Source organism: Astatotilapia calliptera, chromosome 7 (assembly GCF_964374335.1).
Source record: "Astatotilapia calliptera chromosome 7, fAstCal68.1, whole genome shotgun sequence".
Lineage (NCBI taxonomy): Eukaryota > Metazoa > Chordata > Actinopteri > Cichliformes > Cichlidae > Astatotilapia > Astatotilapia calliptera.
This window is the reverse complement of record NC_137428.1, coordinates 38,517,479-38,533,729: the sequence shown is the minus strand read 5'-3', so window position 1 is coordinate 38,533,729 and position 16,251 is coordinate 38,517,479. Positions and strand designations below refer to the sequence as shown.

General features: G+C 38.1%; 1 protein-coding gene across 1 annotated transcript in view; it reads left to right on the top strand.

Annotated features, from left to right (window-relative positions):
* The window catches only part of dcc (DCC netrin 1 receptor), a 355,407-nt gene that overhangs the window by 91,832 nt on the left and 247,324 nt on the right, over positions 1-16,251 (top strand). The window contains exon 2 of the mRNA XM_080303632.1: positions 14,814-15,170. Coding sequence (XP_080159758.1) covers positions 14,814-15,170 — 357 coding nt within the window. The remainder of the gene's footprint in view (positions 1-14,813; positions 15,171-16,251) is intronic.

Genomic DNA, 16,251 nt, shown 5'->3' with positions numbered 1-16,251 from the left:
AATTCATAAACTCATTAATAGTTAATCTGATGGTGATTAATCTGATTGTTAAAATGACAGTTAATTAAGTACAAATACGACAGTGGGAGTGGGGACAAAGTGGACCTGAGGTCTCATTGTCCTGTGTATCAGTGGGTGTCAGTGACATGTGTGACATTTATTCTCTTTGTACTGGGACAAAAAGCTATTTTAAAATTGTCATTTATGAATTTGTGTGTGTGTGTGTGTGTTTGTGTGTGTTATGACAGCTACTCCCTTCTTGCCACTTTGACACTAAGCTACCCTGTTATTGTCATTGTATTTTGTGTGTGCATGTCTGTGTGTGTGCGTGTGTGTGTGTGTGTGTGTGTGTGTGTGTGTGTGTGTGTGTGCGCGCGCGCGCGTGTGTCTGTATAATTGGCCTCCTGTTGACCAGTTGCTAATTGTGTCTGACAGCAGTAAAGGTCCCCGTTAACAATGTGCAGACCAAACACTTATTGGTGTTTTAACCTGCAAACACACACACACACACACACACAAGGGTGTGTGTGTTTTCCATTTGGTCCTTGTCAAAATGCATCCACAGACAGCAGTGACACTGCATCCCATGAGACAAACATGATCATATTCTCTCCGTGAGTGTGTGTCTGTATGTGTGTGTGTGTAGGTGTGTTTCCTTTCATTTTGTTTCCTTTTTTCAGTATTTGTTCACGTTGTTCTGCCATTTTTTTGACAGATACCATTTTCTTTTTTTTCTGAATCAGTTTTGACGTAATCTATGTCGTCTGCAATATAAATTGCTCTCTCGTTCTATTCAGACCTTCAAACAAACCTGATGAAATGAAGAACGGCTTTGAAATGTTTATTGTTTTTAGAAAGCTAAAAAAAAAAGTTGCTCATTTTTGACATTAGAGTTTTTTTCACTCACATGTCAAATTTTCGATTGTTGTTACTTACTGTTACTGTTGTTGGAGTCTACTATTAGCACCCAGTCGGCTTATTCAGATGACTGCTTTATGGATAATATATTACTGACAATAACTTGTCAGGCTCCTGAGAACTAAATATTGCTCTTACATCTAACTATGTACACTCGTCTAAGCAGGGATGACAAGCTCATGTTACTTTGTGGGATGCATACAACGCAATTTGGTTTCATAAGTGGGCCAGACCATTAAAATTATGGCCCAATAACAAATAAAAAAGACAAGAATATTGTTGCTCTGAGGAATCATCATGGCAGTTGGCTATTCAATTGGCTATTCAGTTCTCTATTAAGGTAGGGCTTTATCTTATTATGGAAAGTGTCTTAATGTGGATGTTGTTGTTAACAGGTACTATATAAATAGAACTGAAGTGAAGAAAACGTCTTGCTGTGAACCCACTAACAGAAAGCTCTGTGTTAAACTGTGAAAAAAAGAACATTTCTATTGGTTAGAGGGACACTTACAATGAAAAAAAACAAAAAACACTTAATTACTCCTCAGCTGTAAAAGGCTGACTGGATATTGTTGTTACCCTGCTGGGTTGCCAGGCGTGCGATGTGGACACCTATGTTTGTCAATGTCAATAGCTACTAAAAATCTCAGACACTTTTGAATCTGAGTGACCTTCATCTCAAAGTCAAGGTCAAACATCAAGTTTTCTGAAATTCTTGTGAATGATTTAAGAAGGAAATCACCATTGGTGAATCTACTAACTTTGGATGAGTGTAGATCCCAGTGTCCTTGACCTCAAGGTCAGAGGTCACATGCCAGGTTTTGTGAAACTCTTTTGAATTTGATAACTTGAGAATGCAGTGACATAGGATTTTGAAATTGACACCATATGTGTATCTACTAAAAGGTTGATGGGTAGCACTGGTGTTGGCACTATGTTTTTTCTTTAATGTTATGCCTTATCGTTTTCTTTCTTCCTTCGGTGTAGTACGACAGGCCATGGATGATGTCTTTGTTAGTGAGAAGGTTGTAAAACTGATGAAAATCATTAAAATAAAATCAGATAGTTCTGCCCTTGCAATTCTCACAGTTTCAAAAGTCACCCCGCCTTACACAAGCATTTCTACTTGTCTAAGTAGAAATGCTTAGTAGATTCTAAGTATGTAGTTGACATGAAAGTGCAACAACTTCAGTTTTTCTCTTTACTTTTTGAAGTCTTAACCTTCAAAAAGTGTTTAATATGTTTTTTCTCCATCACTGAATACAAGCAATCATTTTGCCACGTACGTGTCTCTGTCTCTGGCTTTATTCCACTGCTGTTTAGAATAGCGTGTCTTAACATCTGTTGTGATTGTATTTATTTAAGGTTTCACTTTTAGTTCAACTAAACCAAAGCAATTTTCCAAGTATTTCAGAGCTCTGATTGCTATTTGTTTTTCGGTTTTTATTCGATACCGCTTTTAGTATGTCTGAGATGAAACATTTCAGCAAATGCAAGCATCTCGCTGACACATATCACGAGAAGATTAAAAAAATGCTGCCTCACACCTCTTCGCAGAGCTTCACACATTCAGTAAAAATCACTTTCTGTTAATCTGAATGTGTTCTGCACACACGCACACTTCACCCGCTCTGATATTAACACCAATTGGTCTTAATTAGCCTAGTCCCATTCAGCCTGCTGTGTTTCCTGCTAATTACTGTGAGTGTGTGTCTTTCTGTCAGCACAATCAATTGCAGTCTGTTTCTTTTCAGACTGTCAATTAAATTAACGATAGCAGATGTTTAAACACTTTGGAAAAATATTAAAGCTTTCCTTTCCTTTTTTTCCTTTTTCGGCTCTATTTTTAGACTTTTGTGAAATAAAACATAAAAAACATGGACCATATAAAAATAACTTTGTACACATATATATAACTGTGATAAATCAGCAATGATATCGTTGCCTGTCACCCAGGTGACACACTGGGTGTTACCCAGTGTTACTGGGTGTAATGTCCTTCATATTTTATTGGTATTTTCGGTATAGTGTCAGTGGAGCTTCTGAAAGACACCCTAGTAAAAGCTGATTTTATTGATCACCTTGATGTTTTTCCCTACCGACTTCTCTAAAAAACACAGGGATTAATGCATAAAAGCTCATTGTTAGCTCTGTATTCATATTATTGGCTTAGTAGTTGCATAATTCACATTTGCAAATAAACTTTATTTATGTTAGACTGAGCCTTGGCGCAGGCCCTCAGTTCATCCTCTGGATGAAAGAAGCTATTTTAGCTCCCATTTTAAGTCAGCTGTCTTCCGATTGGCTGCCCCATATAAAACACGAGGTGAAACAACACCTGGGCAGGGATTCTGTGAGCTACCATGAGATGACCGTATATCCTCTCTGTGATCCCACAAAGAGCCCTGAGTAGTCTGAGTGTTTGGAGCGTTTGGCTCACATGGATTACTTGTACATGCTCTGAGCTTATCATTTGAAACTTTGGCCATGTTTTATGTGAACATTCACCATGGAAACTAGAGTTATATTACAGGAAAGAAGGAGAAGTAAAGTAGGCCTCTTTTATGCCACAGTTACACAGCTAAATATAGAGACCACGTTTTTGACCACTCACAGTCGGTTGCCATCTTCAAACATATTTTAGTAGATCAAGATAAACATAATAATAATAATAATAATAATAATAATAATAATAATAATAATAATAATAATAATAATAATAATAATAATAATGTCTGTGAAGGTTCTCATTATATATTCAATAATATATAATGTAGTAGATCACCCTGCTATCAGTCTGTAATTAAACGGGGTCAAGTTGGCAATTATGTGATAATATAGCAATTAACAGTAATGACTTAGTGATGATCACAAAACTCTTACTGTCTTACAAACTTATTGTCATGTACTGTTGTTGATATTTACAGTACATACACAAAAATTCCCATTAAAAAATAATTCACTACTTACATGGACTGGATCTTATATAGCCCTAGATGTGTCTCATTCACTCCAGCACTTTTTTCTAAGACATATGTACTATCAACCTAACATTCACACTCCAGTGGATGGATAACAGAACAAGTTGGGGTTAATATCTTGCTCGAAGATATCTGACATGCAGACTGATGCAGCCAGGGATTGAACCCCCAACCATCCAGTTGGTAGATAACCTGGCCTACCTCATGAGCTCCAGGCAACCGGATGCTGCCACAAATAGTGACACATTTGCTTTAGGATGGCATTTTAACCCTTTAAAGCCGGTCGGAGCGGACACGCTCCATTTTGCTTAACTATTTTTAAATCCTGGTAGCACTGCAACCACGTAAGCTAGTGCAATAATTTTTTTTGCATATGAAACCGGAGGAGTTGTACTTACATCTTATGCCATCAGCTTGTCCTAGGTCACGTATCCTTCCACATATAGCTTTGCAAAAACTGCATAAAAAGCACTTGCAGCAACAAATACATAATATTCCAGAAACAGGCTTTGCCGATCCGATCAGCTGTTTGTAACACTTCCTACATCCATCAGCGTGAACTATCGCATGTCCGCCATGACCTGCCCGAAACCGGAAGTGACGTCATTATGCGGAAATGTAGTTTTTTACCATCGTGGCCTTATGAGCCTATACTGGTGTTTTTAAAAGTTATGTTTGACTTTATGACCTTCTGTGTCGTTTCTGGGATGCTGAGGACTCATATTGCACTGCTGGATTTTATTTTGATGCATATGCTGTTATTTTGCAAATTTGCACTATAATATATTTTTTCGTTTTTCCTGCAGTATATGAAAATTGGTGTATCTCAAAAATAAAACTATGAAGACACTTAAAATAAATTTCCTTTGGTGGGAAACTAGTTTGTGCAACTTTTTTGTATTTACAGTTTTGAGGGATAAGCCTCTTAAATTTCTCTAACTAGAAATATATGTTAAAAAAGCAAAAACGATTTTAAATTTGTTTGTAGTTTATTGCAAGTTTTTGCAATTTATGTAATTACTATGCACTTAATGCAGACATATCATTAAAATTTGGGCTATAATGGTTGTATTGATGTATAGCAACTTGAAATGCTCCAAAAAAATGGCTCCACAGCATGTAAAAATATACTATAAGCTCTGGCGGACTTGGTTCTATGGTAGGTCTTAAAGGGTTAACTGTACAATGTGCTAAGTATTTGGCAGCAGTGGAATACAATCAAAGTACAACCACTGAAGTCAAATCCACTATTACAAACAGATGCATCCCAGACGAGTTGCGCTCATCAGCACAGACTGACTTAGAGTGCTTGTAACATGTTAGAGTACTATTATTTGCAAACCTTCACCAATCTGTCTGAGCGTGATTGCAGTGAGTCTGACTTAAACTGTGATTGTTTCGACACAGGTTGCCTCCCACTGGTTCACTTGTGCAACCGCCTCTTGATCAAAATTTTAAGCCATCCTGTTTTTATTGCGTGTCTAGTGTGACAGAGCAGCTGAATTCAAGTAATGCTGAACTATTTCAAAATAAAGTATTCCAGTCAATGACTCCTATTGTTGCTGTTGTAGTTTCTTTGAGCACTTCTTTTTATGATCTCTTAACAAGCAAGAAAAAAGATGTTTAATTGAAGTGATTTCCTTCTGCTGCCCGTTGACTATGGATTGGTTGGTGCGTGTGGTGAGCTCAGCTGGGAGATAGAGGGATCATGGGAGTTTTAACTCAATGAGACACGGAGGGTGGACAGCAGGTGAGGCTTGTTAATAAAGGCTTAATGCTAAACATGCACACACTGCTGTCCAGCTGGTGTCAGAGCTCACTGCAGATGGGACCTTAACAAACGGTGTGCCTACATGCATTGCTAATTTCGGGGGCTGCACAGTGTTGTAGTGAGGATTCCGAGACGGGGGTCGGGGTGGAGCCAGTATTTCATGCTGTTGACCAGCCCACTTTTTGTGGTGAAACAATAAGATAAATTAAGCTGTCGTTCAGTTCTTATTGTCCAGCAGTTTTTATTGAGTTAATATTTAATATTAGTGATTGGAAGTTGATATTGATATGCTAATCTATTACTTCAGGATGACTCTCATCTAACTCGTCTGTCTGCCTTTCTTTCTCTTTTTTCCTTTTCTCATCATCAGACTCTCAGCACTGAATGGTGTTGAGAGCCACAAGCACACAGCAGAGACTTTACATCACAGAGCAGCTACTGATTTTGTATTATTATTGAGTGACTGCACATAAAAATACCGCTCTTCAAAATGTCATCAAAGAATACTTTTATTTTTATTTAAATGATCTTAGAGGCACCCTGCCTCTCACTCTGTGTTATCTGAATGAAGCTCCAGCCTTGCCTTCTTAAATGCTTGGAAAAGTATTTAGGAAAACAGATGGATGGATTGAAATTTTGAGGCAAATTGTGCAAGACATTGAGTTACACGAATAACAGCCTGTTTGACTAAACTGGGAATTGTTGCTTGGTAAATTTGCAGTGTTGTTGTCAGTATCAACTTACAGACTTGATGTTTGGGTTAAGCCAGCTCTAGTGTTTTTAGTGATTGACATGTCCATCGTCCCAACAATGATTTTTGTTTCACTTTTGAGATTTTAAGGTAATTGCACTGACACTAATCATGACGATTATTCTCAATGTGCACAGAGACAACAAAAAACTGGTTTCCAGTCAAAGGTATGTAAAAGAAAAAAACAATCAGTAAGTTGCTGATCAGACAGGAAGTGGTGCCAAAGTCTGGTGTAGCTCTGGGAGTCAAGAAGATATGAAGAAAGTGGCTGTGTGCTGCTTCTGTCAGGTTTCAGTTAGGTCACTTTGAGATGAGTCAGCTTGTGTGATGATCAGAGATGGGCAGTAACGCGTTACTGTAATCTGATTACTTTTTTTCAAGTAACGAGTAAAGTAAGGGATTACTATTGCAAAAACGGTAATTAGATTACCGTTACTTTCCCGTAGGAACGCTGCGTTACTGCGTTACTAAAACCGTGATTTCTTTGCGAGAATGTCTCATGACAGTGACGTAAGCAAGTGCGACGTTAGTGACAACAGCTGTGTGCAGATCAACAGTGGATAATATATCGAGTGCGGGAGAGAGTATGAGCGTGCAGCGTTTAAAGTGTGGAAGTACTGACCTTACTTTGAGTTTGATTCCATAAAAAGTGACAAAAACATTAGCGTCCATCGTGCGTGGGAAGAAAACTTCTTTTTACAGCGAAAAAACCCCTAAACTTCCGAGCAAGCACCGAGTAGCTATGACGTAATGGGAAACTCACAGAGAAACTCGCGGATTCTTCCATTGACCGTGGCACACCTGCACCAGGGTAAACCTCCGCCTACCACAGTCCTGCTTTACAGGTGAAAATAGAGCAACAGGACCGCTGAGTCTTTGACTTTATTTATTTTCTGCTGTGTTTTACTTGCATCTATTTGAAAGACTGAGTGTAAACACAAAAAATATTTTATTTTATGTGCTGGAATGTGCAGAAAATAGGTTTAAATGTTAAACTAATTTCTTCAAGTCAGAGAATGGTGCATATAGTTAAATTTTTGCTTGATGCATAAAGTTAAAAGATTAAAGCTGATAAAACAAGTAAAAAAAAAGAGACTTTTCCATTTGATTACATTTTGTATGATGGATTATGTAGAAAAAGTAGAATTGGGCTGAAAGATCTATCGCTTTATCACCTCTTCAGGTTGTAAATCGTGTTTTTAAAAAGTAACTAAGTAACTAAGTAATTAATTACTTTTGAAAATAATACTTTTTTGGGGAAGTAATCAGTAATTAGTTACTGATTACTTTTTTCAAGTAACTTGACCAACACTGGTGATGATGCTTACTGGGTGACAGTGTGAGCTTTGAGTCAGTGTGTAAGGGATCAGACCTACATTTAACTCTATCAAACTTTCCTTTTCTGCTTCACTTTTCACTGCTTCCTGCTAACTTAGCACTTCTTTTCCTCGAGTTCATTCTTGGAGGTTCTACAACTTTTTCAAGCCTAACAAGCAGAAATTTTCAGCCTTCAGCAATCACAAACATTTGCTCCAGAAAATAGTGCATACATCCAGGTTTCTTCTTTTTCTTTTTCTCCTTCTTTCTTGTGTTATTTGTCTTTCATTTCAACTCAGTTAAATTAATGACATTCAATTACATCCAATTTTATTCACAAAAACACTCTTGGTATTCTAGTCTTGTTTTATTTCATTTTAAACAAGCTTTTTAAATTTTTTTCAACAGATTTTGATTCAATATTTGATATCAACCTCAACCCTTTCTCGTGTTTATGTCAGTGTTGATGGTATACTTGCACATAAACCACTACATTGGACACTGATGTGTCACTCGATACCGTGCCACCCACTCAAAACGTATGTTGTCCACCTAAGTAGACATGTAAAAAACTCTTTGAAAAGTACATGCTTAAAAAAAATTAAGTTCAAAAATCTTTTTTTCATGCCCAAAGATGAATAAAAAAACGTAACAACTGAAAACGTCTGAATTCAAAGATTAAGGGCTCGTACCCAATACTCGGCAAATGGATGCCAAATAAGTGCAGGAATTCTTATAGAAACTTAGTGTACACAATGTACAGTATATGTACAACAGACAGAGCTCTGTTTTTGGTCACATCGCTGTGCCCCATATACCACACAGACATATAAACAGTCTCTCTCACCATCTGAAAAACCCCGAACGTTGACTAGTCCTTACTCACTATGACCTATGTTATATTATCAGAGCGTTCTCACTCCCGAGGCGTAACATGTCGACGTTTTGTCACGTCCCGCGGCGTTCCTGAGGAACGCGAAAGGAGACCTTCGGCGTTCTTATGGTACGCGGCGGGTTATGGCTGGAATCCAGTGCAATGACGCTCCCGCGGTAATAGACGTTCCAGCCCTGTATTCCAGCCCTAAACCTAACCTTATCCCTAGCCCTGACCATAACCTTATTCCTGACCTTAACCAGGACTTTAATGATGTTAAATAGCGTGTTTCTAAGCGATTTGAAGAAAAAGAGCGAACATGTGTAGGTTCAGTCCAGACGGTTCTCATATTTCCTCTTTTTCCGAGGTCGTCTTTTTGGAACGTGGTGGGTAGCCGAAAACGTAATATGGTGACGATTTGTCACCTAGCGTAAAATGTTACGCTTTGGGAGTGAGAATGGGTTGATATTATAATATCTACACCCTCGCATGGCTCTCTGAAAACTGCATCTCAATGCAACTCTAAACCTAAACACAATATAACTGCAATAATGATCACAGCACAACAGAAAATAATTTGAATTTAAAAAACATTAGCAGTATGCCTCTTTGCACTCTCCGTTGCTGTACTGAAAAAATCAAACTTTTAAATAAGTATGAACAACTTTACCGCTCAGTATGTGGGCAAAGACTACAAATAATTCAGTATACTTAATAAGGCTTAACACCTGCAACAAATGACAATAAATGCACTGATTTATATTAAGCAAGGCCGTTGTTTGCATAAAACCAAGTTGTTAAAAGATTTGAGTTGAGTTAAAACATACTTTTACCGTCAAAATATTAAAACTCTGCAAACATTTGACTTTAAAAATCTTTTGAAGTGACTAATTTCCTCTATTATTTTTCTTTTGTCAACTTTTCAAGCTTTACATGGTTGAAATGCTGTTTTTTTCCATTTAGCAACACATCATTGGTTTATTTCCTGATATGTTGCTGCTGTCTGCTTTCATGGTTTGATTGTGACAGAGATGGGTTTCCTTTTTTGGGCATCTTTTTCCTTCCTCTTCCTTCCTGCTGCCTTCTTTCAGTCAAGCTGATTCTCTGCTGGCAGGCAGCAGCTGGCAGAGACTTCAAACACACAGTATCTGGACGTTGTCCAGGGTCGTAATGCAGTCGTTTTTTGTTTTTTTTTTCCAGACACTAACCCACAGTGTCAGCCACTGTGAGAATGCGTGCGTGTGTGTTCAGATGGTCTTGGCTGTTGTCCACCTTGCTGTCACCGACTCTCATCTTATCATTTAAACTCCTGGATGGCTCTATATCCTTCCACTTCTTTACCCCTGTGACAAAACTGACTAGGGCGTGTCTTCCATAGAGGTCTTTCAATGGCTTTTCTCTCCTTGCTAACAAATTTGTGATCTGGACCAGGTCTGAAGTATTTTGTTTTGTCTTGTACTGTTCTGTTAAGTGTTGAATATTTATTCTACTGCAGTGTGTTAATTAGCTGCTCCAGCATTCAGGTCAACATGTTTTAGGATCTTGTAATCAGCGGAGACTGCTATGGATCAGGATCAGTGTGATTCTATATGGTTTGAATTATTGACCTTTATTTGCTTTTGAAGACAAAAGCATATAAGTACAAAAATATTGTGAATGCCACGAGATTAACAGGTCTTAGAGTTAGTTACTGAAGACTTGAAGGATTTTAAACATCTAAAATTGAATGCATAACCAAAGCCTACACGATTTAGTAATATTTCATATTGCATGTTGCTCATTTTTCAGTTTAGCTTTTTATCAGGATTAAACTGAACAAACACACAGCATCTCAGCTGTTGAATTTCAAGTTTCTATCATCATCATCAGTTCTACTTCACTAGTATGATCTGGGTGAAATGCTGCTTTCTTGATTGAATATATACAGGCATGCAGGGATAAAGGAAGATAGGATGTCTCTGAGTCTGAGCCCCTGTTTACTGTAGAGTGACTGTCATCAGTTTTCATAGAGAGACACATCAAGCAACTACAAAGAAATGTGAAATTACATCAAAAAGGAACAAAGGGACCAAAAAAAACCAGGAGCCAAAAGTCCACAAACGGAAAACTAATCCAATACAAAGAGACACACATCAATCACAAAGAGACCCAAAAAACACAGTAGCAGCAAAAATTACAAAATCTCCAAAACAGAGACACAGAAGTGAGACCTCAAGCAGCTACAAAGAGATGCAAAATGACCAGAATGAATTGTAGATTCAGAAGAACAGCCATAATTACCACAAGGTAACAAAAAATAAATAAAAAATCACAGACACTCAAAATGACCACAAAGAAGCACACCAACTGCAGAGAGTTGTAAACAGACCATAAAAGTGTAAACACACAATAAAAAGAGACAAGTACAAAAAAATGTAAAATGACCGCAAAAAGGTGACAATCCACACCAGGGAAAAAGAATCAAATGCAAGAAATGCTAAAAAAAACAACAACCACAAAGACACAAAATGACGAGTGAAAATCGTGAAGAAGATTGATAATCCACAACCTGAGGAAGAAAGAAGAAATCAAGCACATGTCAACAAACACACCTGCCTACGATACTGTAAGCAAAAACCAATGCGACCAAAAACAACCATATGACCACAAACAAGTGGAAATTCACAAAAATGAGCAAGAAATCAAACAAAAGGTGACAAATCAGTAAAAATTCACAGCAAAAGGAAAGAACAAAAGATTCACGTTCACCACAAAAAGATACCAAACTAGTGTGAAGAGATAGACTGACCACAATGACAGACAAAAAAAAATCCTACATGACAGGAAAGGGGTTAAAACACAAAACAGTAAATAACAGTAAATGATAAATATTCATCAATCACAAAGAGATAAAACACATTTCAGTCTGGCCAACTTGCTCCAAGCAGGGAGCGAGGTCTCATATCTCTGCCTGTCTAAAGGACTTGACATGCCTGACAGCATGTAAGTTCAGCGTTTGGATAATCTTTGTAGAAATGCACAAGTATTGTTCTTAGAAAAGCTCTTAACCTGTGTAATCAATATATACAATATATCAAATGCATTTATCTGATTTTAAATTGCTGTCAAGACTGCTCATTATCACTCTCTCTACAGTCCTTTTATTTTACTTGTTTTTTCAGAGTCTTTGCTTCTGACATATTTTAAGTGTCAGGAAATAAAATCAGTGAGGAGAGAAATCAGATGCAAGTGGAAGGTTTTCATATTTTGTCAAGTTGACACAAACAGTTATTCATTATGTTTTCTATTGAATCTTGAAATTGGCACGAAAATGCTGGTAACATTCTCCGTACTCACGTTTAATCGTCTTATTTTGCCCAACAAAAGTCCAAAATTGAAAGACATTACATTTATTGACTATAAACATTAAAATGTGAAAATTATCAAATGTGAAAAGCTGAAAGTGGAGAACTGTCATTCTCAGAAATCCTTTAAATGACTCATTTACTGATTATAATAATTGCCGCCTGTCAGCAAATCAGTAAAACCAGAATTTCTTCAGTTTCACTTTTTTTATTAACTTGTTGAGATTTTTGTCTATTCCCCATACATTTATAATACATATTTAATATATATTAATTTGTATATATTCATTTTATGCTGAATTCATACATATTCTGTGTTATGACGACAAGATTTTCTCGGTGTACTAACACTTCAAGAAAAATATATGACTTTCTTTTAACAGAAAAAATCCTAAAAGTTCATAAAAAAATACAGTATGTCTGGAAGAGTTTGTGGTCAAATAATAAAGTGAAGACTGGCTTCATGTTACAGATGAAATATGAAGATAAAGTGACTGAGAGGCAACAAAGAGAGAAGAAGAGAGTAGAGACGAAGGCTGAGCAGAGACTGATAGCATCAAACTGCAGGACAACGAGGACAAGGACAAGCTGATGAAGTGACTGGCTCTGAGCGTGTGTGTGTGTGTGTGTGTGTGTGTGTGTGTGTGTGTGTGTGTGTGTGTGTGTGTGTGTGTGTGTGGTGGAAGTGAATACAGATAGAGCTGTCAAGATAGTGAGTTACTGATAGAGAGAGAGGGGGATGACTGCTGAAGGAGAATCAATAAGAAGGAAACCATGAAGGAAAAGAGAGCGCAAAAGAAGAAATAAGAAAGGGAGAAGGAGCAAGATTGAGATAAACAAGGGATGATGTGTGGGGAAGGAAACTAGGATGTTTTGGAAGGAGTGAAGGATCCTCAGGTATGGCTGCAGGCGGAGTTACCTGTGATACCTGTGATGTTGCTCTTCTACAAGATTCTTTTCTGTACTGTAAGTGTGCTGTTAATGTTATTGTCTCTCAGTATAACACACTTTAATACTTTTAAGGCCTTTTGTTTGCTAATAAAAGGCCCTTAAAATGACTTTAAGCACCCTTAGCCACGCTCTCTTAGCCTCAATATGACAGATGGGTTTGCAGGGTATCTGCCAGGTGTGTTGTTTGGAGAGATGAAGGTGGGAAATTGTTGTGAGTAACAGCTTTGTAGCAGCTAACGAGCCTAAATTAAGAACAATTAACTTGATTCTCACCATTTGTTTTTTGAAGAGCCAGTGTTAAGTACATTAGAATAAAGTACCTTTGGTTAATTTGAGTTGTACTGCACATGCATCTATAAATACATATATTGGGAATCCGTTGTTGGTTGACAAATGTTTCAATTAAATCGTTTTATTCACTGACTGTGATGTTTGTTGGCATCCACCTTGTGCGTAGAGTGTGGTTTCAGATTCATTCTGGTTCTGTTTTTGCCTTTTTTGTTGAGTTCAGTTTTATTGATAAAGTGCCAATCCACAAGATAAGTCATTTCACGGCTCTTGTTATAGTGAGGTAAGGAGAAACCTGATAATTTGCAATGAAAACACACTCAGCACTATATTGTTATACGAGAAAAGGATGTTGCTTTGCTGAAAGCAAATCCCAGTTCTTAGAGATAAAGACTTTTTTATGAAGTGCTGTTCGTTTTATTTCTCCGGTCCCAATTGGAACAGGCCCAACTGGGATTAACTTTTATACAGAAGTTTTTGCTCTGATTAGTTTTCCTATAGGAGCAACTGAAATGAAAAACAGAAAAAAAGAACATCTGCTGCTCTTCAAAGTCAACTCTGCGCTGTGACGCTGTGACTCCAGGTCGTTCTAAAGCCTCCATTCAGGTTTTCCGGGAAATGCGGAGACGTTGAACGGCGGCTTTGACTGAACAAACTGCCTCTCTGATCACGATGAAAGACGTTTAAGCAGACTCAACATCAAAGAAGGGAGGAGATGCCGCCACTGCTCGCCTTTCAGCAGATTAAAGAAAGTCTATAAACCTGAAAACAAAGAATACAGCAGGTTCCTGTGGCTTTGATAGCAGTGATGAGTTATCCTGCTGAGTGAAGCTCTACAGGTTGGGGGTTAATACTCAGAGCCACACTCTCTTCTCTGAAGAGACATGTCTGGCAGAGCTAATGACAAACATGGATAAAAACACGAAGCAAAAAGAGGATAAAGCATTAGAAAATGTATTAGAATTCTAGTCCTGATTGATCTGCTTTAGAAAACAGAACAAAGCCCTGAGTAAGGCATTATTGGTTTGGAGTTCAATTTTGGAAAAAAAATGACAGGAACAAAAGTACATAAAGCTACAAAAAGAAGCAACAAGATGCACCTTTAACTTCAGTCATACTATATATGTACATATAATGCATTTACTGTCACACTGTGTGGGCAGTTACTGGGTTTCAATCAGTGGTAGATGTTTTGACCTGTGCTACGGTATACAAATTGCTGATTCCTGGGGAGTTTATTTATTAAATGAATTATTTCTACAATGTTTATGTTGGTTGTCTGTCTGCTTTTGTGATTGTCCAGTTTAACGGGCGGCATAAGTGTTGTCTTCCAGAAATGTGCCCTGGATGTATTTGTATAGAAAGAGAACAGTACAGACTGAACACTATCCCCTCTGAGGATCTTTTAGCAATTTTGTGCTTTGTATTTTTTATGATTTAAAATCAGCATAATATGAGATTTGTTTATATTTTTATTATTTATAAGTATAAATAATTAAATAGTGATTTGCAGATGTGTGTTAAAGCACACCTGTATTTGATGTAGATGAGTTTATTTGTCCTGTTGGTGTCTTGCTTCCCTCTAACTCCTTTTCGTCTCCTTTGCTTTTTCCTGCAGCCTCAGATGCCTCCTCATCTTCTTCCTCCTCGTCTGGTCTTGGAGGTTTTGTGGACTTCATTTTCACCCAGGAGCCTCAGGACACGGTGACAGTACGCGGCAGTGTGCTGCAGCTAGACTGCCAGGCACAGTCAGATGCTGTGGCAGGACCCCCCACCATCACATGGCGTAAAGATGGAGTGCTGCTTAGCACGGTGGTCGATGAGCGACGGCGACAGCTGAGTAACGGCTCGCTGCTGGTGCAAAATGTGATGCACTCGCGGCACCATCGGCCTGATGAGGGAGAATATCAGTGCCTCGCCACGCTGGATGGACTGGGAAGCATTGTGAGCCGGACAGCAAGAGTGACTGTGGCAGGTAAGAGACTACTTGAATCTACAAGTATCTATTCATTCAAACAGACTCATGAACTCAAAATGCAAAAATGTGATTTCATAGTTCACACTTAAAAGTAGTTGGTTTCTCAGTTTGAAGATCCTGTAATTTTTAGGAAACCATGAAATCATTTTCTTTCTCATCTCTACAATCATAACAAGTTCTGTAGATGAACCATTTTCACTCAGTTCCAGTTAGTTTAGCTTCTTCGATATAGTTTTGTGAGCTAAACCTTTGCTTTGTGAGGGCCAAATGCTCTGGAAACTTTTGATCCACAGTTGGCGGATGAAGATGCTAGATGTTGTTAGCTGTAATTGTGATTGGCTGAGTCTTTAGCAAATTGCTTTAGTCACCCATACTTTGTCTGCAAACACTCTTCAAAAGAAGGGCTTTGAAATAAAAGCTGTGCCTCACCATGCATTTAGATCAAGTAGGTTAGACTATTGTAAAACTTTATTCGCAGTATAATGCAAATCATTGGAACAACAACTTCAACTCCATCACAATGCAGCAACCACTGTCCTGAAACTCACACGGAAATGTGAACATAACACTCCAGTACTGAAGTCCCTTCACTGGCTCCCAGTTCAGTCCTTTTAGAAAAGCAATGCAAGCTCACAATGCTTTGACCCGTCAGTACATCTCTGACTGGTCGGTCTCTATAACCCAATCAGACCTTTCAGGTCACCAGGTGCCGACCTGTGTTTTTTTTTGTGTGTTCCCAGAATTAGATGTGTGCTCAGGGTTCTCTCACTGTGGTCTAGTTTGTTGGAACAAGCTGGCTGCTGACCTGAGGTCGATTACAACAGTGTGTGTTTAATTAAAAAAACACACACTCAAAGATTTTATGTGATTTTATATAAATATACATTTTTCCAGAGGCCACTGACTGGTCCATGGGTCTGCTTGACTGGGGCTTTAACAGTCGATTTCACAGCAAATACCATCAACTTCCAGCAACCATTCACCAACTGATTGGGAAATACACATTATTCCCTCCAAATTCATGCTTGCCAGATGATTTCTAGCCCTCTGTGCTTTGAGCTTTAGCTGTTAGTAATTG